This window comes from Amblyraja radiata, chromosome 11, assembly GCF_010909765.2.
Source record: "Amblyraja radiata isolate CabotCenter1 chromosome 11, sAmbRad1.1.pri, whole genome shotgun sequence".
NCBI lineage: Eukaryota > Metazoa > Chordata > Chondrichthyes > Rajiformes > Rajidae > Amblyraja > Amblyraja radiata.
Genome location: NC_045966.1, coordinates 953,285 through 978,744, shown reverse-complemented (window position 1 = coordinate 978,744; position 25,460 = coordinate 953,285). Strand labels below are relative to the sequence as shown.

The following is a 25,460-nucleotide window of genomic DNA, read 5'->3' as shown; positions in this document are numbered from 1 at the left end:
CTCAGTACACGTTGAATTCAGTACATTATCAAAACGAATGATGATTACCAGACCTTACCAACCTTTGAAATGCATGTCCACTTTTTATATATATAACGTGACTTCAGAATTAAGGGACAGAAGTTTAGGGGTAACATGAGGGGGAACTTCTTTACTCAGAGAGTGGTAGCGGTGTGGAATGAGCTTCCAGTGGAAGTGGTGGCGGCAGGTTCGTTGGTATAATTTAAGAATAAATTGGATAGGCATATGGATGAGAAGGGAATGGAGGGTTATGGTATGAGTGCAGGCAGGTGGGACTAAGGGAAAATAATTGTTCGGCGCGGACTTGTAGGGCTGAGATGGCCTGTTTCCGTGCTGTAATTGTTATATGGTTATATGGTTATAACATTTCTATCAAATCCTTTTTATGCACAATTGTCATGTTATTACATTTCCACAATGTACTGCAATCAATATGACAGCATTTGAAAGGTCAATGCACTGTAGGGAAGCTGTGGAGGTTTTGGAGAGGGTGCAGCAGAGGTTCACCAGAAAGTTGCCTGGATTGGATTGTATTAGCTACAAAAATGAGCTGGACAAATGTGGAGAGATTTTACATGGAACATCAGAGGTTCAGTTTTGGATCCAGTCCAATGAAAGTTGCACAACTGTAATTTTTGATTTAATTATTTACCCTCTCATTTGCTTTCATCTAAAATAAAGTTGGAATCATTAAACACATTTTTGCTATTTCAGCTTTTATTTCTGCCTTTGCTTATTCTAATCACTTCTTTGTAGAAATGTAATTTTCATAGCTAACTCCATAACACACTTCTTTTAATAGCTGAATTATTTAACTAAAATGAAACTGTTTTAAATGTGGATTTGATGCCAGAACATCAGGTGAATAGTGAGGCCAATCACTGGGGTGGGAGATTGCAACCTTCACGTGGTCCCACCGTTTCGACTAATGCAATTAACCCGACATATAGATCAAAAAACAAGTTGACTTACAATTTTAGGCTGTGCATGCCCTACGCAAGAAGATTGATATTTAATACACCCTACTGAAAAGTGGCAAACCCCAACAAGAGATTTTGATCAGTTTCTATTTCATTGTACCTCATAACTGTTCAAAGAGGTTCATCACAATAATTTGGTGAAGACTCCTTAAATAAAACATGAATTTAAACTAACAAATGTACAACTGATTCTCCACATTATTTGTCATTTAAAATCAGGATGAAGAGGTTCACGTGTATAAACACTCAGTTTAATATTCAAACACAGCTCAACAATTAGTAAAAAGGGCAAGGTGTGTGTGTTAATGTGTTGACTGTGAAGACTAACTCCGTCATCCGCTGCACCCTGCCAGCTGTGGGCCCAGATCACGGCAGGTCCACGCGAGTGCTTGAGCTCAATTGTTCAAGACCAAAGGGGCTCGGCCCCCACAATGTAGATTGGAATGTTTTTGGCAATTTTCAACTATGAATAATTTGCATCTACTCCTAATAATGCACATTGATAACACAGGAAGCAGCTGCATTCCATGCCTGGCTCAGTTTCTAATTTATGCTCATAAACACAGGCAACAAAATACAATCAAAGCTTCAGTTTGGAATGCAGTCAGATCGAGAAGTGTCAAAATAGGAACTCGACTACAAGCAAATAATTCAGATTCATTTGTTCCACTTGTTTGTACATATATTTAAATTTAACTGGTCTTGCAGGAACTACAGATGCTGGTTTAAACCAAAGATAGACACAAAAAGCTTGAGTAACTCAGCGGGTCAGACAGCATCTATGGAGAAAAGAAATTGGTGTCTTTTCAGGTTGGAAGAAGGGTTTCGACCCAAAATGTCACCTATTATTTTTCTCCTGAGATGTTGCCTGACCCACTGAGTTACTCCAGCTTTTTGTATCTATCTTTGAATACATCCATCCATCCTTCATTTATCTAATGCACGCCCATGATTTGTGTAATTTCTAATTTATTGAACTGTTTATTTAATTATATGGACTGACAGTTTTGATTGGCACCTGACCATAACTAATCAAGCAATGCGTTTTGGATAACAAAAGTAGAATGTGCTGGAAATATTTGATGGGTCAGGCAGCATCTCGAGGGAGTGAGAGAGAGAACAGGTGACCTTTTTTTCTAGGTTGATGATCTTCAATTGGAATTGAGTTCTGATGTTTTGGATTCTCTTGCCACTGAATTCACTAGATGTTTTCAAGAGAGTGTTAGATATAACTCTTAGGGCTAACGGAATCAAGGGATATGGGGAGAAAACAGGAACGGTGTACTGATTTTGGATGATCAGCCATGATCCTATTTTCTATGTTTCTAATTCAAAGACTTGATTCTTTCAACAACTTCTTTCACCAATAACAATATAAAAGTTTTTATTGTTTAGTGTTCAGGTATGACAGATTCTTCATTCTAGCCAACCTTTTCAACAGCACAATTTTAAACAAACAAAATAAACCAACAATTTCACATTTTATCATTTAAAACATTTCCAACTGTTTCTAGACACATCAAGGTTAGAAGAAATGGTTTAAAAGCAAACAATTTAAAACAACAAAGTCAAATGTGAAATGTAAGGAAGCCAGTCGACATATTTCACTACCCATTTTTCAATGAGTAACTTGCTGACCAAGCTGCTTATTGCAGCATCTACTTCAGCTATTTTCTACTTGGAAGGTACATTGAAGCTCGATGAGCCATCTGACATTCCCAAGCAGAACTGGTGTGCAACCACACCTGCACAGCAACTGGGAACACTCTCCGTCAAGCAAGTAATCGGCATCGCAATCCTCCGCACTAATTCTAAACCCTTGTTTGGAAGGCAAGTGATGTATCAAGGCTTCATTGTTTTGTATTTGGTTCATTATAGATCAAAATCAAGGAACAATGCTTAAACAGTTTGAATACAAAACGATATCTGTCCAAAGACCACAGATTTAAACAAGAATACATCACAGTTATAATGGGCAATGATTTAATATGTCTGAATACTTTAAATACCAATACCATCTCAGAGGTCTACTGGGTACACTCTTAGTTCTAGAAGACAAGCACGCTTGCTTTAAGAAACACATAAGCAAGAATTTGAGTTAAATGCGGATGAAGACAAAGATCTAATTTTGACAGGCCAACTTAAAATAACAAACCACTTCATGTGTATATTTAGGACAGCGAAAACAGAAACCCCTCACCTTATCTTTAACACCAGCTGCAGAACACAATAACCCATAGCTTTTGGAGCATTTCTTTGAAATGTTCATTTTGCCACTGTATATGTTCCATGTAGACAGTAAAATATCTGTGCTTTATATATTGGACTTTCTAAATACTCCATATTGATATTGAGAAAATGTACAATTAATGAAAGGAAAAAAAATGGATTTTTTAATTGATCAATTCTGTGAAAATTGAGCTTTGGATTTTTATGGAATACTATCTTTTTTAATGTAAAAAATACCTCGAATCGCCTTAAAATGTGTACACAGTGCCTTTGAATCCATGCATGCATGACTGCACATGCATAATTTATGCAAATATATAATATACGGTTACACTATATTGTTAATATGCAAGATCTGAAGCAACACTTGCAATTCCTGCCTCTTAATTATCCATTTGAAAGGTTATAATGGCTCAAAATGAATGCAGCAAAGACAACAGTGGGAATAAACTCAAAGAAACCCCACCATTCCATTCCAGATTTTGTGTTTTCATGCAGGTATGATGCAAATATCTAAACTCCCGAGAGCCATTATGTTGTATAAAAGTCCTGACTTCACTGAGCTCTTCAATATATTTGACTAAAGTAGAAAATCGTGGGCAGCGAAAAAGAGTGAACACACAATAGAGGTTGTTAACAATATCCCAAGTCTACAATAGTCTAAAAATATAAACAACATTGTTGGGGACTTTCAAGATACATTTTTTTATTCTTGCATTGAGAATCAGTTGGTTGGTCATTCAGATTTGTTAAACCTTCCTTTTGTCAATTTAGGACTTGACAAGTTCACAGGGACTACAGTGCCTCAAGTTACAATTTAAAATTAATACAACAACAGTAATATTAAAAAGAAACTATTTCTGCAATTAAAATCTTAACAACCATAGTTATTTCCATAACATCTAACCATAACATTAACTAAACACTTGGTCCTAATGACACTGCATGTGACAGTGGTCAGTCAGTAAGAGTTGTACATTTTCTGGTACAAACAAAATCATACAAGTGATATCTGCAATTTTTTTGTTTAATTTGTAATATCACAAGAAGAATGGAATATGGTTTTTCAAAATGCTTACAAAACTAAACTAGTTGATTGCTTTCACGGAATAACTAATCTTTTGGGGAGAGAAATAGATTTACACAACACTTTATGGTAATTTATGTTGGGAAGATGGTGAGATCAAATTCAAATGCACTTTGTACATTTACACACTGACACTTTGTTTACAGGTGACAATATTTCCTATTTATATAAGACTGAAAAATGTATAAATAAAGGAGTATTTTAAGAAAGCAGACCATGTGGTACATTTTTCCACACACTCAAGGAAACCTAAAAAAGTGTACTTAGTTTGGTTTGAGATGGATGGATATTAGTGTTGGTCCAATGTATTACAAACCCAGATTACAAAATCCCCATTTATGGTTGTAAACATAACAGAACTACAACTGTAATTTTAACTAGCAAGGAACACTGATGGATGTGATCAATTTTCTTTTAACCTTACATTTATTACCATTTCATTTCTTAAAATGGATTACTTTCAGAAGAATATTCACTCCATCACTATCAGTTACAATGTTATCAATTAATCTGAAAAAACATGGCCAGCGATGAGTGTTAAAAGTTCATCTTTCACAAACAAATTTCAGGTGTTTAAACAGAATCAATATTGCATGCTACAAGCTTTTGATGCAATGGGCTATTTTTGTGACGATGCAATGTCCACACTTTAAAAAGATTTTGAACCATATTTCCACTACTGAAGTTTGAAAATATAGGTACGATGAGAAACAGACCAGAGTAAATGTTTGGGGTTTTAATGAAAGATCAGGATGAGCCACTGGTAACTGAATGTCAGATTAGATAGCCCGCTACAAGTGGGGATACAATTAATGGCTTCAACACCAACAACAACAATGAATATGAAAAGTTATGACATATTGTTAATGTTTCAAAATGTTTTGCAGCCCTAAGTTTTTGAACATTGGAACACAAGACTCTTGTAAAATGTTCCAGTTCCAAATTATTAAAAGGTCATGTCCCCAGGGTTAATATCTTCAGTAATACTGAAAAGATGCTTCTCACTGGGCTGTGGTTGTAGGCGCTTGTTCAGTCACTCGGAATGACTTGCTGCTGTTTCTCTTTCCAGTACCCCACAGCTTGTTTATCCAGCACTTCCTGTAAAAATGCAAAGTAAAAGATGTTAACAACAAAAGATCTATCCTCTCAGACTGGTACAAAACTCAAGCCGACTCTACAATAACAAAGTCAGAAACATGATCATTAAGTTATAGAATTGTGGGTCACAGTTTAAGAATAAGGGGTTGGCCATTTAGGACTGAGATGGGGAAAAACCTTTTCACGCAGAGTTGTGAATCTGTGGAATTATCTGTCACAGAAGGTAGTGGAGGCCAATTTAGCTCTTTGGGCTAAAGGAATCAAGGATATGGGGAAAAAGCAGGAACGAGGTACTGATTTTGGATGATCAGCCATGATCATATTGAATGGTGGTGGCTATGCTATATTTGCCCCACTATCGGTACACTCCAAAAGCAATTCTATGGATGAGATTTTACCAAAATATCTGAATGATGCATGAATACTTGAATGGTGCTGTAATCAATGACGATTGGAGGATAAAAGGAATCGACAGCCCAGAAGGAAGCTACTGCCCTCACACAAAACAAAACATGGTGCTTTTCATTTGTCACTCTTTCAGCGAGTGCTCCAATCATCCAGTCCAGTAGGGAGCTATAGTGGTGGGTGCCTATCGTCAGAGATGCGGACAGGAGATTCTGTGGCTACGAGGCGAGACTCAAGGATGGTTTGTTGCCTTCCCTGGTGCCAGGGTCCAAGATGTCTCAGACCGATTGCAGGACATCCTGAAGGGGGAGCAGCTGGAAGTAGTTGTGCATGTGGATACAAACGATATAGGAAAGATTCTGCAACTCGAATAGAGAGAATTAGGTAGGAGGCTGAAAAGCAGGACCTCCAGGGTAGTTATCTCTGGTTTGCTTCCAGTACCTCGTGCTAGTGAGGGTAGGAACAGAAAGATGGGGAAGCTGATTGTGTGGCTCAGGAGTTGGTGCAGGGGACGGGGATTTAGTTTTCTCGATCATTGGAATCTGTTCTGGGGCAGGGGTGACCTGTACAAAAGGGACGGGTTGCAACTTAACTGGAGGGGACCAACATTCTGGCAGGCAGGTTTGCTAGTGCTATACGGGTGGGTTTAAACTAAATAGTGGGGGGAGGTCAACAACGTGGAAGCGTATACATGGAGTTAACATGAGGGAGAGTGCAGGGAAGGTCTCTGGAAATAACAGGACAGAAAGTTTAAAAACGAAAAATACAGTAAGGTAGAGGAAAATCAGGTGGTTGTGAGAGGAGGGGTGGTCAAAACCGAATTGAAGGAATTATATTTGAATGTGCGTAGCACAAGGAACAATGTGGATGAGCTTGTAACACAGTTGGAAATGGGCAGGTGTGATGTTGTTGGCATTACGGAGATGTAGCTGCAAGAGGATCGGAGCTGGGAGCTGAATATTTAGGGTTATACGTCCTATCAAAAATACAGAAGGGTGGGCAGAGGGGGTGGGGTAGCTCTGTTGGTAAGGAATGAAATTCAGTCCTTAGCAAGGGGTGACAAGGCGGGAAATTATAAGGGTAAAAAGACTCTAATGCGTCATTTACAGCCCCCCAAACAGTAGCCAGGATATAGGGTACAAGTTGCATCCAGAGATAAAACTGCCATGTAAAAAAGGCAATGCTACAGTGGTCATGGGACATTTCAATATGCAGGTAGACTGGGAAAATCAGGTTGGTACTGAACACCAAGAAAGGGAATTTATAGAGTGCCTCCGAGATGGATTTTTAGAGCAGCTTGCAGTGGAGCCCACCAGGGAAAAGGCAATCCTGGATTTAGTGTTATGTAATGAACCAGGTTTGATAAGGGAACACAAGGAAAAGGAACCATTAGGAGGTAGCGACCCACAACATAAGTTTTAGACAAAAATGCTAGAGAAACTCAGCAGATGAAGCAGCATCTATGGAGCGAAGGAATAGGTGACGTTTCGTGTCGAGACCCTTCTTCAAACTCTTAAACAACATAAGTTTTGAGAGGGAGAGGGTGAAATTGAATGTGTCGGTTTGCAGCTGAACAAAGGAGACTACAGAGGCAGGAGCTGGACAAAGTTGACTACAAAGGGACCCGAGCAGGGGTGACGTTGGAACAGTAATGACAGGAATATCTGGGAATAATCCGGAAGATGCAGGACCTTTTCTTTCCAAAGAGGAAGAAAGGTTCAAGGGGAGAAACATAGAAAATAGGTGCAGGAGTAGGCCATTTGGCCCTTCGAGCCTGCACCGCCATTCAATATGATCATGGCTGATCATCCAACTCAGTATCCTGTACCTGCCTTCTCTCCATACCCCCTGATCCCTTTAGCCACAAGGGCCACATCTAACACCCTCTTAAATATAGATGTGACCATGGCTGACAAGGGAATAGGTGACCGTGGCTGACAAGGGAAGTCAAGGACAGTATAACACTTAAAGAGAAGGCATATAACATAGCAAAGATTAGTGGGAAGCCAGAGGATTGGTAAGCTTTTAAAGAACAAGAGAAGGTAACTGTAAATGCAATATGGGGAGAAAAGATGAAATACAAAGGTAAGCGAGCCAATAATATAAAAGAGGATATTGAGAGAGTTTATTCAGTTATATATATATATATATAGAGTAAGAAAGAGGCAAGAGTGGACGTTGATGATGCTGGAGAAGTGATAATGGGAAATAAAGAAACGGCAGAGGAGTTGAATAACTTTTTTGCACCAGTCTTCACAGTGGAAGACACTAGCAATGTGCCTGATATTCACGAGTCAACGGTGCTCAAGAACATCAAGGCAATCAAAGAAAGTGACATTTCACATTCCGAGATGACTAAATGTTACTCCTTGCTAAACTGCATTACTGAGAACACAAACTGATCAATATTCTATCTTAATGTTTCTTGTTGTTAATACTATTGCCGAACAGAAGACTTTCTTGGAAAGGGGTAGGTTCCGAAGTATAGCTAAAAAAAAAGCTTACCTTAAGTCTCTGGTAATGTTCAATTGTGCCACAATGAGTCTGCTTCGCTGTCTCCTCTCTTGTGTAAAAGAGACAACAGAGTTTGCAGTAGAAGCCTGTTTTTGGAACAACATAATCTAATCCTGAAAGGAAGCATAGTGTGTCAGTCTTTTCTTTCCTAAGATAGAATCTCTAGAAGTGATGGAGTTCACAGCTAACGCAACACATGTACAAACAAAACCTACATTGGTCTCAGAAATGTCCAGAAACAGAATAACACATAAATTAATAATTAGTTGGCATCTTGCAAGACAAAATATGATGTACAAATAGCACAGTTCTCTTTTACGAGCAATTCCTTTGCTTTAATGGCTAATACATTTTGAACTAAAGAAAAAACATTTGAATTGTCTTTAAATTAATCTTGATTCAGTTCTTAAATATCTTTAGTTATGATCTATATCCAACCCAGCAATACGTCACAATAAGACAAATGACCAATACAATGCTCCGAGATCTAACATCACTACAATGTGATATTGCTCTAAGGAAATTAACTGGGTCCTGCTGAATGCCTACATCATCTAAAACACAAACACTGGATTCTATCACATAGAACAGTACATGCCTGCACATAACCTTATCCCTCCATTCCCTGCATTCCATGTGCCTGTCAAAACCATTCCTAATTGGCACCATCACCAACTTCAGCAGTGCATTCCAGGCACCCGCCACTCTCTGCATTAAAAAACTTGCCCCGGCTCATCTCCTTTGAACTTTGCCCCGCTCACCTTAAAGCTATGTTCTCCAGTATTTAATATTTCCAAGATAGACACAAAGCGCCGGAGTAACTCAGCGGGACAGGCAGCATCTCTGGAGACGTTTCGGGTCCCAGCCTGGGAAAAAGGCTCTCTACCCTATCTATGCCTCTCATAAATGTATATACTTCTGTCAGGTCTCCCCTCCGATGTTCCAGAGAAAACAATCAAAGAAAGCAGAGACCAAGTCTGTCCAACCTCTCCCTGTAGCTAACACCCCCCTCATCCAGGTATTGTTCTGGTACACCTCCTCTGCACCCTTTCCAAAGCTTCCACATCCTTCCTGTAATGGGGTGACCTGAAAGAGATTTAACCTAAAGGTTTCAAAATATCAAGGAAACTAATTAGCAGAATGGAACAAAGGTATTTATGTTGGTTGAGCAATTCAGGACTAGGGCTGCTCCACTGGCCACAAGCTGGACCTAAGCCTTCAAGTGTGAAATCAGGAACACGTATTCACAGAGGGACCCCAAAGGAAACATTGTCACTCAGTGGGTATTCCGCATGTGGAATGAGCTGCCAGGGGAAGCTTTAGAAGCAGATACAATTAGATTATCAAGACAGAGTAATAAGGGTCAAACACAAGTCAGATGGGCCAAAGTGTTTGACGGCCCTGGGGCTGTACTTGGGACTTGAGAAGAATATGGGGAGACCTCATTGAAACTTATCGAATAATGAAAGGCTTGGAATGGATGTAGAAAGGATGTTTCCACTAGTGGGAGAGCATAGGACCAGAGGGCACAGCCTCAGAATAAAAGGACTACCTTTAGAAACAAAATGAGGAATCTCTTTAGCCAGAGGGTGGTGAATCTGTAGAATTCATTGCCAGAGATGGCCATGGAAGCCAAGTCTTTGGGTATTTTTAAAGCAGAGAATGACAGGTTATTGATTAGTAAGGGTGACAAAGGTTACAGAGAGAAGCCAGGAGAATAGGTTGGGAGGCAAAGATAGTTCAACCATGATTGAATGGCGGAGTAGATTCGATGGGCCGAATGGAGCCGCTTTTCTTTATGTTGTATATTAATGATTTGGATAAGGGGATTGAAGGCTTTGTGGCCAAGATTGCAGATGATGCTAAGATAGATGGAGGGGTAAGCAGTGTAGTGGAAGCAATGACTCTGCAGAAGGATGTGGACAGGTTAGGAGAGTAGGCAGAGAAGTGGCAGATGAAATTCAGTGTAGCAAAGTGCGGAGTCATATATTTTGGTAATAAGAATAAGGGCGCAGATTTAATTTCTAAATAGAGAGAATCCAGAAATCGGAGGTGCAAAGTGCTGGTGCAGGACTCCCAAAAAGTTAATTTGCTATTTGAATCGGTAGTAAGGAAGGCAAATTCAATGCTCGCATTTATATCAATAGGACTGGAATACAAAAACAGAGGTGTAATGTTGAGGCTCTATAAGGCGCTGGTCAGGCCGCATTTGGAGTACTGTGAGCAAATTTCGGCCCCATGTCTGAGGAAGGTTGTGCTGGCTCTGGAGATGGTCCAGAGGAGGTTTACAAGGATGATTCCAGGAATGAGTAGGTTAGCATATGATGAGTGTTTGACAGCACTGGGCTGGAGTTTAGAAAGTTGAGGGGGGACCCCATTGAAACTTACAGAATAATGAAAGGCATAGAGTGGACGAGGAAAGGATGTTTCCACTGGTGGGAGAGTCTAGGACCAGAGGTCATAGCCTCAGAATTAAAGGGCGCTCTTTTAGAAAGGAGGCGAGGAAGAACATCTTTAGTCAGAGGGTAGATAATCTATGGAACTCATTGCCACAGAGGGCTGTGGAGGCCGTCAGTGGATATTCTCAAGGCAGAGATAGGCAAATTCTTGATTAGGTCAGGTGCCAAGGGTCATGGGGAGAAGGCAGGAAAATGGGCACTGATTCTGGATGATTAGCCACGACCACATTGAATGGCGATGCTGGCTCGAGGGGCCAAATGGCCTACTCCTGCACCTATTTTCTATCAGACTGTTTTGTTGTTAGTGTTTAGAGTTCAAGAGCCTGATGGTCTTGAAGGTCAGCCATGATTAAATGGCTGTACTCGATGGGCCGAATGGCCGAATTCTACTCCTATAACTTGTGAACGTGAATGGCCGAATCTGCTCCTGTGACTTACAAGGTTGGCATGGACAAGCTGTGTACAAGGGCATATTTCCATCTTGTATAGCTCTATGACTGCAACTGGTTGAAGTTCTCTTCCACAAACAGCAATTGTTGCTTGATAAATTAATGCTTTTCTAAACTCTTCTGATAAACCAGATGAACAAAGGTAGATAAGTGTCGGTAGTTAGGTCCCAGATTTACCATAGGCTCAAGGGGATTAAATGACCTCTCTCTTTTGTTTTCAAAAATATCTATAACTATTCAAAACAAACTAAACTTAATTTGGAAGACCTACCAAATGTCATTTGGCATGGAACAGTATTGGAATAACAATGAGAATCCAACAAAAACTTTGCACCAATCATTTTAGAAATGTTTTGTCATCTTACCTACAGGATTGTTGGGTTTATATGGCCCAAGCTTGTATTCATCAGGTAGAGGAGAGAGCACCTGGATCTGTTCAGTTGTCAGTTCAACACATTTGGGACTGCTTTTCATTAATCCATCGCCACTTTGAATATCAGGTTCAGCTTTTTCATCCAGGGTGCATCTTGTATCGCAACTTTGAGTTTTGACATCTTGGTCTTCTTTGACCAAATTAGCATCAACTTTGTCTCCTTGCATAGATCTTATTTTCTTAGAAAGAACAGAATTTTCATCATCTATCTCATCGTGAGCAAATAATTCCTCCGTATATTCTGGACAATGTATGCCACCTGATCTCTGAAGGGAAAAATTCACAAAACCACTCATGAAATGTTAAAGTTTGCAATGTGTAGAAGCTTCACTGATGGAGATGCTTAGCAGCCAAATGTTTTGGGCTAATATTTTCATCTAAGGCAACAGAAGAATGGATATATTAATAATACGTAGTTATGGCATTATCGCCTGTAAGGTGAAAGGATTGCATCAAATATAGAGATTGGTTACATGTTGTATATATTCTACAAAAGCTTCAACATTGTTAGTCAATGGGAAATTAGGCAGGAGCTTTTGGATGTAACTGCATTTCAGGAGGCCACTGAGTCACTAAAAATGATAATCCAAAAGATGCAATTGCCGATAAACTAAAATGATTACTTTCTGGAATTAAATTTCAGTCATTCCGAAAAGAAGTAAATTAAAATCAGATTTTTTTTTCCTAAGCATAAGCAGCTGTGACCATAACGCGCTTGAATTTCTCTAAAAAGTAGAGGTTCTTTGTGTCATACCCAAGAGATGTGATATTGTGAAGTATACGGGTTCATGAAAGATTCAGCATGCTTACATTTGTCAAAGGATCTTGAGGGCATTTGGGTTATGGCCCTGTCCCAATTAGGCAATTTTTAGGGCAACTACAGGTGACCACCGCAAAATCTTTTAACACGTTGACAATTTTTCAGCGTCAGTGGTGACAATTCACCTATTTGCTGCCATATGCTGTCGTAGGTTGACGTAGGTGTTGTCGTAGGTGGTCGCCAGGTGTCCTAGGTGAATTCCATGAAAACTAGTCCCTGGCAGTCGCCTAAAGAGTCGCCCAAGTGGTACAGGCCCCTTAGGGTTAGCTGCTCACCACTCCAGAAGAACATTGTTGCATTTGTAAGAGAGGAGAGATAGAACTATTATTTAATTAAACAAATCTATTTCACACAAGTGTGCATGACACTGTGCCACTTGTAATTACACAATCTCTCTCTCGCTGGCCACTAGCCTTTCTTTCCTAACTGTGTAGATTACAGAAAGAGGTTGTTGGCAGCACCTGATCTCCTTTGTGATCCATGCAACTCAGAACTGAATTCTACAACAGAACACCAATTTCCTTTCCTGTGTCATGCAGGTGATTGACTGACCTAGGACACTATATGCTCCTGCCCGGTGCCTCAGGTCAGCTGATTAGCTGCTCCTTGAGGTACCAAGGTCTAAGCGGAAGCTCAGAGGGGATAGAGCCTTTTCTGTTGCTGCTCCGGCACTCTGGAACACCTTGCCGCTGCACATCAGACAGGCCCCCTCACTGTCCATCTTCAAATCCTCCCTAAAAACACATTTTTATTCTTTGGCTTTCGACACTGGCTGAGGCATTGCTCCTGTTCTTAGTGCTTTTAATGTCTTTTAATTTTTAGTGTGTTTTTTATAGTCCTTCGTTTTACGGTTTTTAATGGTTTGTAATAGCTTTTTGTCCATGAGTTCTCATGTACAGCACTTTGTGGCAACTGCAGTTGTTTAAAGTGCTTTATAAATAAAATTATTATTATTATTATTATTATTATTATATTTACTTTGTCTAAATGTATTTATTAGAGATATTTACAGTGCCCTTCATGTTTGGGACAAAGACCCATCATTTATTTATTTGCATCTGAACTCCACAATTTGAGATTTGTAAAAGAAAAAAAATCACATATGGTTTAAGTGCACATTGTCAGATTTTAATAAAGGCCATTTTTATACATTTTGGTTTCACCATGTAGAAATTACAGCAGTGTTTATACATAGTTCCACCATTTCAGGGCACCATAATGTTTGGGACACAGCAATGTCATGTAAATGAAAGTAGTCATGTTTAGTATTTAGTTGCATATCCTTTTCATGCAATGACTGATGATTCGCCAGTTGCCGAGTGTCTTCTCTGGTGATGCTCTGCCAGGCCTGTATTGCAGCCATCTTTAGCTTATGCTTGTTTTGGGGGCTAGTCCTCTTCAGTTTTCTTTTCAGCATATAAAAGTTATGCTCAATTGGGTTCAGATCAGGTGATTGACTTGGCCACTCAAGAATTTACCATTTTTTAGCTTTGAAAAACTCCTTTGTTGCTTTAGCAGTATGTTTGGGATCATTGTCTTGCTGTAGACTGAACCGCCGGCCAATGGGTTTTGAGGCATTTGTTTGAACTTGAGCAGATAGCATCTATACACTTCAGAATTCATTATGCTACTACCATCAGCAGTTGCATCATCAATGAAGATGTGAGCCAGTACCTTCAGCACCCATAAGTCTTCTGGGGACAGTGGTCCTTGACAAATCCGTACCTGACTCCTGAAGAGTGTTTCTGATCTGTCGGACAGGTAGAAACATAGAAAATAGGTGCAGGAGTAGGCCATTCGGCCCTTCGAGCTTGCACCGCCATTCAATATGATCATGGCTGATCATCCAACTCAGTATCATGTACCTGCCTTCTCTTGGGGAATTGTCTTTATTATAGAGAGAATTCTTCTGTCATCATCTTCCTTGACCTGCCAGTCCTTTTGCGATTAGTAAGCTCACCAGTGCTCTCTTTCTTCTTAATGATGATCCAAACAGTTGATTTTGGAAAGCCTAAGGTTTGGCTCATGTTTCTAACAGTTTTATTCTTGTTTCTCAGACTCATAATGGCTTATTTGACTTTGATTGGAACAACTTTGGTCCTCATGTTGCTAAACAGTAATACAAGTTTCCAAAGGTGCTGGAATGACTGGAGGAAAGACTATGTGCTGATAGCTCTCTTGTACCTGCATTAAGGAGGCAATTAAACACACCTGAGCAATTACAAATACATGTGAAGCCATGTGTCCCAAACATTATGGTGCCCTGAAATGGGGGGACTATGTATAAACACTGTTGTAATTTCTACATGGTGAAACCAATTCCTGAGGAAAATAAAACAGGCCTCACTCCCCACCAACATCCTCAGGACTTTCTACAGGGGTACGGTGGAGTCTGTACTCACGTACTGCATAAATACGTGGTACTCCACCTGCAACTGCTCGGACAGGAAGGCTCTGCAGAGGGTAGTGAGGGGAGCAGAGAGGATCATTGGCGTCTCCCTACCATCGGTACAAGAACTGTTCCAGAGCCGCTGTCTGAAAAAAGCTCAGAGAAGTGCTAAGGACAAACTGCACCCCCTCCACATACACCTGGATCTCCTGCCATCAGGCAAGAGATATCGAAGCATCAAAGCCCGGACTACCAGACTGCTAAACAGCTTCCTGCCACAGGCTGTGAGGCTGCTAAACAGTCACTCTGTACTCACAGTCACTTGATTCTGCGGCTGGCACTGGCCACTTTAATAACTGGCACTGGCCACTCAAATCAGCTGCCCCGGACATTTTTATGATTGGTTTATTGTATTTTAACGTTGTGTTTTACCTGCTTTTAACTATTTATACTGTTCCATCAGGGACTGGATTGTTTTTTAGTGTTATTATGTGTGAAATTTTTTAAATTTCATGTGCGATGCTCCGGTATTCCCAGGGAAACGTCTTTTCATTTTGCACTGTACAACTGTTGCTTGCAAGATGACAATAAAGGTTGATTGATTGATTGATTGATTAAGCAGGTGAACACTATGTACCCAAAGGTAAGCAACAAGCTGGGCATTCTGTTTCATAACATTTGTAAAATACTATTCTTATTATTTTACAAACATCCCCCATCAGTACATTTGAATGCAGTGAAACAAATTTAAAAAAAGGCATGAATTTACAAACCACTATTTTTTTTCTTTTGTATGATTCTTAAGATTTTACATTAGAATTTAGAAAGTTCCTAAATAATGGTTGCTGGAATAATGACTATAATGCCTACCTTTTCGTTTAATGGTTTTGTATTCTGAGAGCTTGGTTCTGCATCATTAACTTCACCATCATTGAAGTGCCCAATTTCTATTTCTCTTTCCGATTCCACCTCCTTGTCACCCTCTTTACCACTAAGATCAGACTCGATGTTCATTGACTCGTGGTAAGTCAGTAAATCCACTGACCCATCCAGCTCCTCACAGTTCTCAGTGCCCGTGGAAGGACCACTTGTTGATTTTATATTTTCCACATTCACTCCGTCCATCTCTTTTTGATCCGTTTCCTCTTCACCCGAAGGCGAACCCATCTGTGCACTGTCTTGATCGGATTCCTTTGAAGTGTCCAATGTTTCCTGAGCTTTTCTCTTATTGGTGGGGGACCGTGCTCTTTTGGAAGGAGGACTGTGAGAACGACCCCTTTTCCTAAAATCAAATCAAAAAATGTAAATATCAGTATTGTTAAAATATTTATATAAGTTTAACACTATGTGATTTCTTAACGAAAATGATCAAAACTCTGACGGTATAATATTTGTTTCGAAGCAATGATAACTTGAATCAGATAATTATGATTTTGGAAGTCTAGAATGAAAGGATTTCTCAGAGGAAAAATTGATTGAAACAGAGAAAAATGGTTACATGAAAGTAATAAAATGTTTGATAAACTTCCTGATCTTTGTAAATGTAGCCAAGTGGATACAGAGGAAGCACGAAACACTATGTACCTGCATTTCTGGAAGGCATTTGATAATGTGCCACATAGCAGGTCAACATAGAAGAATGCTTGGGGTTTGAGATAATAAGGTGGTGTGAATAGAGACATGACTATCTAACAGAATAAATACAAAAAGGCCAGAAGGTTCATCTCTGCATTGTCAATCAAAAATAACTCATCTACTATAATGAAGACTAAGATTTTTTTTAAATGCTGAAAATACAAAATGTTACGAATGGTAACATAAAGCTTGCAAAGATATATGGATAGGTCCAGAAATTGGATAAATTGACAAAAAGAGCGTAAAATGAGCAAAATGAGATCAGAAGAATGAAATCAATTTATTGTTTAATTGGAGTAAAATTGTGAAATTTTGCAGGACAAAAGAATCTGGGGCTCCTTGTACGTGAAACATAAAAATTAGCATGCAGGTAAAGCAAATAATTAGGAAGGCGAATGGAATATTGGCACTCAATCAAAACATAGAAACATAGAAAATAGGTGCAGGAGTAGGCCATTCGGTCCTTCTAGCCTGCACCGCCATTCAATATGATCATGGCTGATCATCCAACTCAGTATCCTATACCTGCTTTCTCTCCAACCCCCTGATCCCGTTTGCCACAAGGGCCACATCTAACTCCCTCTTAAATATATCAAATGAACTGGCCTCAACTACCTTCTGTGGCAGACAATTCCAGAGATTCACCACTCTCTGTGTGAAAAATGTTTTTCTCATCTCGGTCCTAAAAGATTTCCCCCTTATCCTTAAACTGTGACCCCTTGTTCTGGACTTCCCCAACATCGGGAACAATCAACCTGCATCTAGCCTGTCCAGCCCCTTAAGAGGATGTTAGGAGGCTGCAAGGTGACTTCTCATAGCTAACACTGCCCCCCAGCTTCGGGTCATCCGCAAACGTGGAGATGTTGCATTCAATTCCCTCGTCCAAATCATTAATATATATTGTAAATAGCTGGGGTCCCAGCACCGAGCCTAGCGGTACCCCGCTATTCACTGCCTGCCATTCTGAAAAGGACCCGTTTACTCCTACTCTTTGCTTCCTGTCTGCCAGCCAATTCTCTATCCACATCAATACTGAACCCCCAATACCGTGTGCTTTAAGAAACATATAAAATTATAAAAGGACTGGACAAGCTAGATGCAGAAAAAATGTTCCCAATATTGGGCAAGTCCAGAACCAAGGGCCACAGTCTTAGAATAAAGGGGAGGTCATTTAAGACTGAGGTGAGAAAAAACTTTTTCACCCAGAGAGTTGTGAATTTATGGAATTCCTTGCCACAGAGGGCAGTGGAGGGAGATAGATAGAGCTCTAGGGGCTAGTGGAGTCAAGGGATATGGGGAGAAGGCAGGCACGTGTTATTGATAGGGGACGATCAGCCATGATCACAATTAAACTAGTGTTTAAGAAGGAACTGCAGATGCTGGAAAATCGAAGGTTTTCAGCATTTTTGTGTAGCCTGACATCAGTGGTGGGGAAGATGCTGGAGTCAATCATAAAAGATGAGATAGCCGAACATTTTAATAGCAGTAACAGGATCGGTCTGATTTAGCATGGTTTTACGAAGGGGAAATCATGCTTACTAATCTTCTGGAATTTTTTGAAGATGTAACTAGGAAAATGGACAAGGGAGAGCCAGTGTGTTTGGACTTTCAGAAAGCATTTGATAAGGTCCCACATAGGAGATTAGTGGGCAAAATTAGGGTACATGGTATTGGGGGTAGAGTGCTGACATGGATAGAGAAGTGGTTGGCAGACAGGAAACAAAGAGTAGGGATTAACGGGTCCCTTACAGAATGGCAGGCAGTGACTAGTGGGGTACCGCAAGACTCGGTGCTGGGACCGCAGCTATTTACAATATACATCAATGATTTGGATTAAGAGATTCAAAGTAACATTAGCAAATTTGAAGATGACACAAAGCTGGGTGGCAGTGTGAACTGTGAGGAAGATGCTATGAGAGCGCAGGGTGACTTGGACAGGTTGGGGGAGTGGGCAGATGTAGTTTTAGTGGATAAATGTGAGGTTATCCACTTTGGTGGCAAAAAGAGGAAGGCAGATTATTATCTGAAAGGTGTCAAGTTGGGAAAAGGAGATCTGGGGTCCTTGTTCATCAGTCACTGAAAGTAAGCAAGCAGGTGCAGCAGGCAGTGAAGAAAGCAAATGGCATGTTGGCCTTCATAACAAGAAGAGTTGAGTATAGGTGCAAAAAGGTCCTTCTGCAGTTGTACAGGGCCCTAATGAGATGACACCTGGAGTATTGTGTGCAGTTTTGGTCTCCAAATTTGAGGAAGGACATTCTTGACGGTGTGCATCGTCGGTTCATAAGGTTAATTCCCGGGATGGCGGGACTGTCATTTGTCAATAGAACGGAGCGGCTGGACTTGTATACTCTGGAATTTAGAAGGATGAGGGGATCTTATTGAAACATAAGATTATTAAGGGATTGGACACGTTAGAGGCAGGAAACATGTTCCCGATGTTGGGGGAGTCCAGAACCAGGGGCCACAGTTTAAGAATAAGGGGTAGGCCATTTAGAACAGAGATGAGGAAAAACTTTTTCACCCAGAGAGCTGTGAATCTGTGGAATTCGTTGCCTCAGAAGGAAGTGGAGGCCAATTCTCTGGATGCTTTCAAGAGAGTTAGATAGAGCTCTTAAAGAGAGCGGAGTCAGGGGATATGGTGAGAAGGCAGGAACGGGGTACTAATTGTGGATGATCCATGATCATATTGAATGGCGGTGCTGGCTCGAAGGGCCGAATGGCCTACTCCTGCAACTATTGTCTATTTATTTGCCCCTGTACTCCACAATTTGAGATTTGAGAAAAAACATCACATGTGGTTAAAGTGCACATTGTCAGAATTTATTGTTGGGTATTTTTTATACATTTTGGTTTCACCGTTGCGAAATTACAGCTGTTTATACATAGCCCCCCATTTCAGGGAACCATAATGTTTGGTACACATGGTTTCACAAGTGTTTGTAATTGCTCAGGTGTGTTTAATTGCCTCCTTAATGCAGGTATATGAGAGCTCTCAGCACCTAGTCTTTCCAATCTTTCCATCACCGTTGGAAACTTTTATTGCTGTTTATCAACATGAGGACCAAAGTTGTGCCAATGAAAGTCAAAGAAGCCATTATGAGACTGAGAAACATGAACAAAACTGTTAGAGACATCAGTCAAACCTTAGGCTTAGCAAAATCAACTGTTTGGAACATAATTAATATGAAAGAGAGCACTGGTGAGCTTACTAATTGCAAAGGGACTGGCAGGCCAAGGAAGATAATGACAGAAGAATTCTCTCTATCACAAAGAAAAATCCCCAAACACCTGTCCGACAGATCAGAAACATTCTTCAGGAGTCAGGTGTGGATTTATCAATGACCACTGTCCGCAGAAGACTTCATGAACAGAAATACAGAGGCTACACTGCAAGATGCAAACCACTGGTTAGCCGCAAAAATAGGATGGCCAGGTTACAGTTTGCCAAGAAGTACTTAAAATGGCAACCACAGTTCTGGAAAAAGGTCTTGTGGACAGATGAGATGATGATTGACTTATAACGGAGTGATGAGAAGAGCAAAGTGTGGAGGAGAGAAGGAACTGCCCAAGATCCAAAGCATACCACCTCATCTGTGAAACACGGTGGTGGGGATGTTATGGCCTGGGCATGTATGGCTGTTGAAAGTACTGGCTCACTTATCTTCATTGATGATACAACTGTTGATGGTAGTAGCATAATGAATTCTGAAGTGTATAGACACATCCTATCTGCTCAAGTTCATACAAATGCCTCAAAATTCATTGGCCGGCGGTTTATTCTACAGCAAGACAGTGATCCCAAGCATACTGCAAAAGCAACAAAGGAGCGTTTCAAAGCTACAAAATGGTCAATTCTTGAGTGGCCAAGTCAATCACCCTTTGATCTGAACCCAATTGAGCATGCCTTTTATATGCTGAAGAGAAATCTGAAGGGGACTAGCCCCCAAAACACGCATAAGCTAAAGATGGCTGCAATACAGGCCTGGCAGAGCATCACCAGAGAAGATATCCAACAACTGGTGATGTCCGTGAATCGCAGACATCAAACAGTCATTCCATGCAAAGGATATGCAACAAAAATGTGATTTTTTTCTATTACAAATCTCAAATTGTGGAGTAAATAACTGATGGGACTGTCCCAAACATTATGGAGGGCACTGTATTTATGGCTGAAATTGCCTAAATATATTACATCTTCCTACGCATAAATATTTTACATTGTAGCCCAAGTGGATTTTCAATTCGTTGTAGAGTCTGCACAGGTAAATTGAACAGTGTTCAAATGTATCGTTTTTAGCGCGGAACCTACCTGTTTTCTCGCTCTTTGATTCCGAGCAGTTCGTCTACACCCCTACCTTGTTTCTGAAAGAGGAATTAAATCATTACAATTCTTTCTGGAACCATCAACAATTCTTCAAATATAGAAAGGAATTTGTCAAGTAGTAATATCTAACATATTTAAATAGGAACTCTCTTATTACAGTTTGTTATTTTTATTGTTGAAAAGACTGATATCCCACATCAAATGTAACCATAACCTTTAGGCTTTTCACAAATGGCAAGAGGCAGCCAATGTGCACGCACGATAAAATTAGTCTGAAAAACTGTGAATATGCATCAGAAGCAGCTAATTCAGCTATTTAAAGAAACACCCAGTTCTTCACTTGCTTCAGGAAAGATTTTACTCGGGTAACAAACAGCTCAAGGTACTTTGGTTAATGGGAATGATATCAGAATAACAATTTAAATTATAAAAGCATTTTGAAATGTGAGTACTGCCTGGGTCATGGTGAAAACATAATCCTGATCACATGACTTACTCTCAGCACTAGATTCTTATATTTTTGAGACAAGTACACTTTCAGTTCTCTGCCATGGAACATCAGAGGGATTTTCTTGAACTTCTCAATCATGGTCATCGCTATATGATGTGTTTCCATTTCTAGGAAAACCTGTAATTAATCGATACAAGGATAATCAGAAATCATAATTAAGGCTCAATTCAATTACTGGGTCCCACGTCACATAATAAATCCATAGGTAGAAATTTAACAAACTTTCAAAGAAAACAAAAGCATAAGGAATAGGAATAGTGTAGTAGATATTAGACATTCAACTTCTAGTGCCTGCCGCATCACTGCACAAGATGGTAACTAATACTTCTACCAACAGGATTTTTCTGCTACGTCCCTATATTATTTAATACCTTTAATATTCAGAAATCTAATGATTTCTTGTGAACATAAGCAATGCCGGAACAGAGAATTTCAAAAACTCATCAAGTGAAGACATTTTTCCTCGTTTCAGTCTTAAGTAACTATTTTGAGACAGCCCTCCATGGCCTAGATAAGGAGTCGGCAACCTGGTTCTGCATAGGAGCCAGGACGCATGTCTGTGAGCAGTTGGCAGGCCACATCTATCCCGTCCCCATCCTGCCCCTGATCGCAGGCATTAAATCACATGTTCACGTAGATCCCGCCCCTTCGAAGACGCCACCCCGGAGCACTAGCCCCTAGTTACGGGCGCTCACCAACATTGCCTTGGCTCTTTCGTGAAGGCTCACACTCACTCGTCCCCGCCTATTGACAACCCCGATCCCGACAGTGAAAACCCAAACACAGAAGGTGGCTTTGCGCAGGATGCGGTACAGCCAGAGCTTGGTGCTGCTTGGCGGCTCCACCATTGCGGCTGCCAGCGCAGGCCTCCTTGCTTCACCGTGCCTGGGCGCCGCAGTCTCGGGCCCGGGAGGTACCGGAGATGATGGAAGTCTGTGGGCCGGATAATTATGGGGAAAAAAACGCCTACGGGCCGGATGATTTCGGGTTATGGACCGCATTCGGCCCAGGGGCAGTAGGTTGCCGACCCCTGGCCTAGATGGTTAGTCACGCCAACATCCTCCCTGAATCTGACTGTCAGCATTTTAAGAAATTATTGCATGTCAATGAGATCAGATCTTATTCTTTTCATTTCGGTAGAATAGAGATAATCCACTCAATTCCCCTTCTATGACCTATCTGCCATCTCAGGAACCAAACTGGTGATTCTTTGTGCATTCCTTCCATAGCAGGTGTGCCATGTTTTTGGGATAAGGACATCACAATTGTACACAATGCTCCAGATGTGGATTCACCAAGATCCTATGTGATCGAAGGAAGCTGTTTTAATTTTTGTACTCAAACCATCTTGCCATTTGAAGTCAATGATTAGGGATCCATATATAACAGTGCAGCAGGTGGCACTCCTACACATTACAGTTCAATTTGTGTTTAGTGTTAGACTCCTCTCCTGAATCTCTTAAAATGATTATTTTCTTTGAAATGCCTTCTCTGCTTCAAGGAAACCTGCCCCAGTTTATCCAATCTTTTCTGTTGGCAACAACTTCCAAAATCCCCTTCACCCACTCCAATGCAATCACAGTCTTCCGGTGACACAACCACCAGAATTGCAAGCAGTCCTCAACAGTTAAATACACCCTGAAAATAACAGCCTTGTCAGCTGAAAGCATAAAATAGCAACTAAATGCTGAATCAAACCAAATGCCTTTGCACATTAAAGAATTACTATCCAAATGATTCAAACCATATAATTATTAACAACGTGTAGGACCAAAACTAAGAAACTCACAATATAGCACAAACATTTTGGAGGCCACCAGTAAGAGAAAATGTTTTCTGCATGTTGCCGAATTTACGCCACAGCATTGAAGAATATTTTCTCAGTCAGTAAGTGGAATTCGCTGCTATCTATATTACAAAAAGTCTCATCTTGACCACTTCCTGTTGTTCTGTATATTGATTTTAGAAAAAACTATGCCACTTACGGCTGTGATTTTTGGCCATCCCACTCAGTCCCCCTCCGCTGCACAGGACAAGAGGATTTTTCCCATCGATGAAAAATAAAAGAGTTATTAGTGTTTAAAAAATGTTGAGATTCTCTCTCCTGAAAGCCACGCCCCTTCCGGGGGACTATAAAACCCGGAAGTGTGGAGGTGCCTCAGTTCTCTGCAAGATGGGGGAGCGAGAGGTCGCAATTCTCAGTCTGAGCTGTGAATAACACTGAACACATGTCTACTAAACTGTGAGTGGTTTTACTGACCTGTCAGTGCCCTTAATGTAGTTTGAAAATGTAGTTTGAAAGTGCTAAAGCTGTGTGCCTTTGGTTTGAAAGTGCTAAAGCTGTGTTGTCTTTGGTTTGAAAATGCTGAAGCTGCGTTGCCTTTGGTTTGAAAGTGCTGAAGCTGTGTTGCCTTTGGTTTTAAAGTGCTAAAGCTGTGTTGCCTTTGGTTTGAAAGTGCTAAAGCTGCCTTGCCTAATTAAAGCTGCCTTGCCTAATTAAAGTTGCCTTGCCTTCTATATATAATTAAAAGTTTAATCTTGGCCACTTGCTGTTTGCGCTTTATATTGATTTTAGAAAAATCGCTACCACGTACGGCTGTGATTTTTGGGCATCGTACTCAGAGTCCCCCTCCGCTCATCAGGTACCGAGGATTTTTCCCATTGATGAAAAATAAAAGTTATTAGTGTTTAAAAAATGTTGAGATTCTCTTTCCTGTCAATCACGCCATGAAGGCCACGCCCCTTCTGGTGGGAGGGGAGGACTATAAAACCCGGAAGTGTGGGCGTGGCTCAGTCTCTGCAAGATGTGGGAGGGAGAGGTCACGACTCGCTGTGTTTAGTGGCCTTACACCCTGCTTGAAATGGTATGAAACTGCACTTGAATTTGGTGGCCTTGCACCCTGCTTGAACTGGAATTTCAAGGAATAGCCGTGAGTCAACTGCCAGCCTACCAGCCGTGAGTGAATGAGCTGCTAGCACAACCGGCTTGAGTGACTGAGCCGCCAGCCCAAGAATCCATTCGGCCCATAATGTCTATACTAGCCCTCTGGGAATCAGTCCCTTCAGCACACAACACCCATACTAGCGCTCCAGAAAGCCCCCCCCCCACTGGCCGCCAATATTGGAATTGGTGGAGAGGTGGAATATTGCGTTGGGGGAACAACCCTCCCGTGTGATGCTGGGACCCAACGGGTTCCACTTAGTCTAGTTTATTTATATGTCAATATTTCAAACTGAACCTAACCTGAGAAAACTCAATAGGCTGTACCATGAATGTAACTGTACTTGTAGAAGTATTTCACATTACTGCTAGTATTTCAAATAGTTCAGTACCTGATTTTTAACTCTCATCAGTAGGTAGTTAGTCACTTTGCCAAAGGGTGTACCAAGGCGCACAATATCTGAATCAGAGTAACCAACAGAGGGCAGGTTACTGATGTGGACCACTCGGCAGCGGTCTTCACTTTCTTTGCCCTACAAGTAAATGGGTGAAAATGCATAAGTGGAACAATCCCAAATACATTAAATAAGGGCAAATCAGGTACAAATTATCACAACAGTATATCATCTTTATTATATGAACATAACAAAGTGGTTGATTAGGTTTGGAACGAGTCATAGCAGTTCAAATTGAAGTCCAAAAGTAATTTGTACCTTGTACTCCACATCCGAGGGGGATCTCATGCTGGATGGAAATATTTTATTATTCAATCATCATTTCTGGGTCTAAATCCTCACACCACTTGGATGTAAATGTGGATAGGTTAGTTAGCAAGTTTGCAGATCGCATCAAAATTGGTGGAGTTACAGACAACGAGGAAGGTTGTCAAAATATTGGGATAAACAATAGTGGGATAAACCAGCTGCAGAAACAGACATAAATATGGCAGGTGGAGTTTAATCTGAGCAAGTGCGAGGTGTTGCACTTTTGGAGGTCGAATGTACGCAAAAAATGGCAAGACCCGTAACAGCATTAATAAACAGAGAGATCCAAGCCCATAGCTCCTTGAAAGTGGAAACACCAGTCGAGAGGTGAAGAAAGCACACGGTATGCTTGCTTTCATCGGTCAGGGCAATGAGCTGAAAAGCTGGGATATCTACAACAT

At 40.7% G+C, this 25,460-nt stretch overlaps 1 protein-coding gene across 3 annotated transcripts in view; it reads right to left on the bottom strand.

The window, feature by feature from the left end:
• Nucleotides 1-2,359: 2,359 nt before the first annotated feature.
• The window catches only part of LOC116978207 (matrin-3-like), a 55,495-nt gene continuing 32,394 nt past the window's right edge, over nucleotides 2,360-25,460 (bottom strand). For 2 of the 3 annotated variants that reach the window (XM_033029184.1, XM_033029185.1), the window contains exons 9-15: nucleotides 24,688-24,828; nucleotides 21,340-21,471; nucleotides 20,829-20,881; nucleotides 15,755-16,166; nucleotides 11,608-11,941; nucleotides 8,326-8,447; nucleotides 2,360-5,415 (exon numbers count right to left, since the gene is read on the bottom strand). In XM_033029184.1, the coding sequence (XP_032885075.1) occupies nucleotides 5,347-5,415; nucleotides 8,326-8,447; nucleotides 11,608-11,941; nucleotides 15,755-16,166; nucleotides 20,829-20,881; nucleotides 21,340-21,471; nucleotides 24,688-24,828 (1,263 nt within the window). In that variant the 3' untranslated portion in view covers nucleotides 2,360-5,346. The remainder of the gene's footprint in view (nucleotides 5,416-8,325; nucleotides 8,448-11,607; nucleotides 11,942-15,754; nucleotides 16,167-20,828; nucleotides 20,882-21,339; nucleotides 21,472-24,687; nucleotides 24,829-25,460) is intronic. The other variant, XM_033029186.1, reaches the window with a different exon arrangement.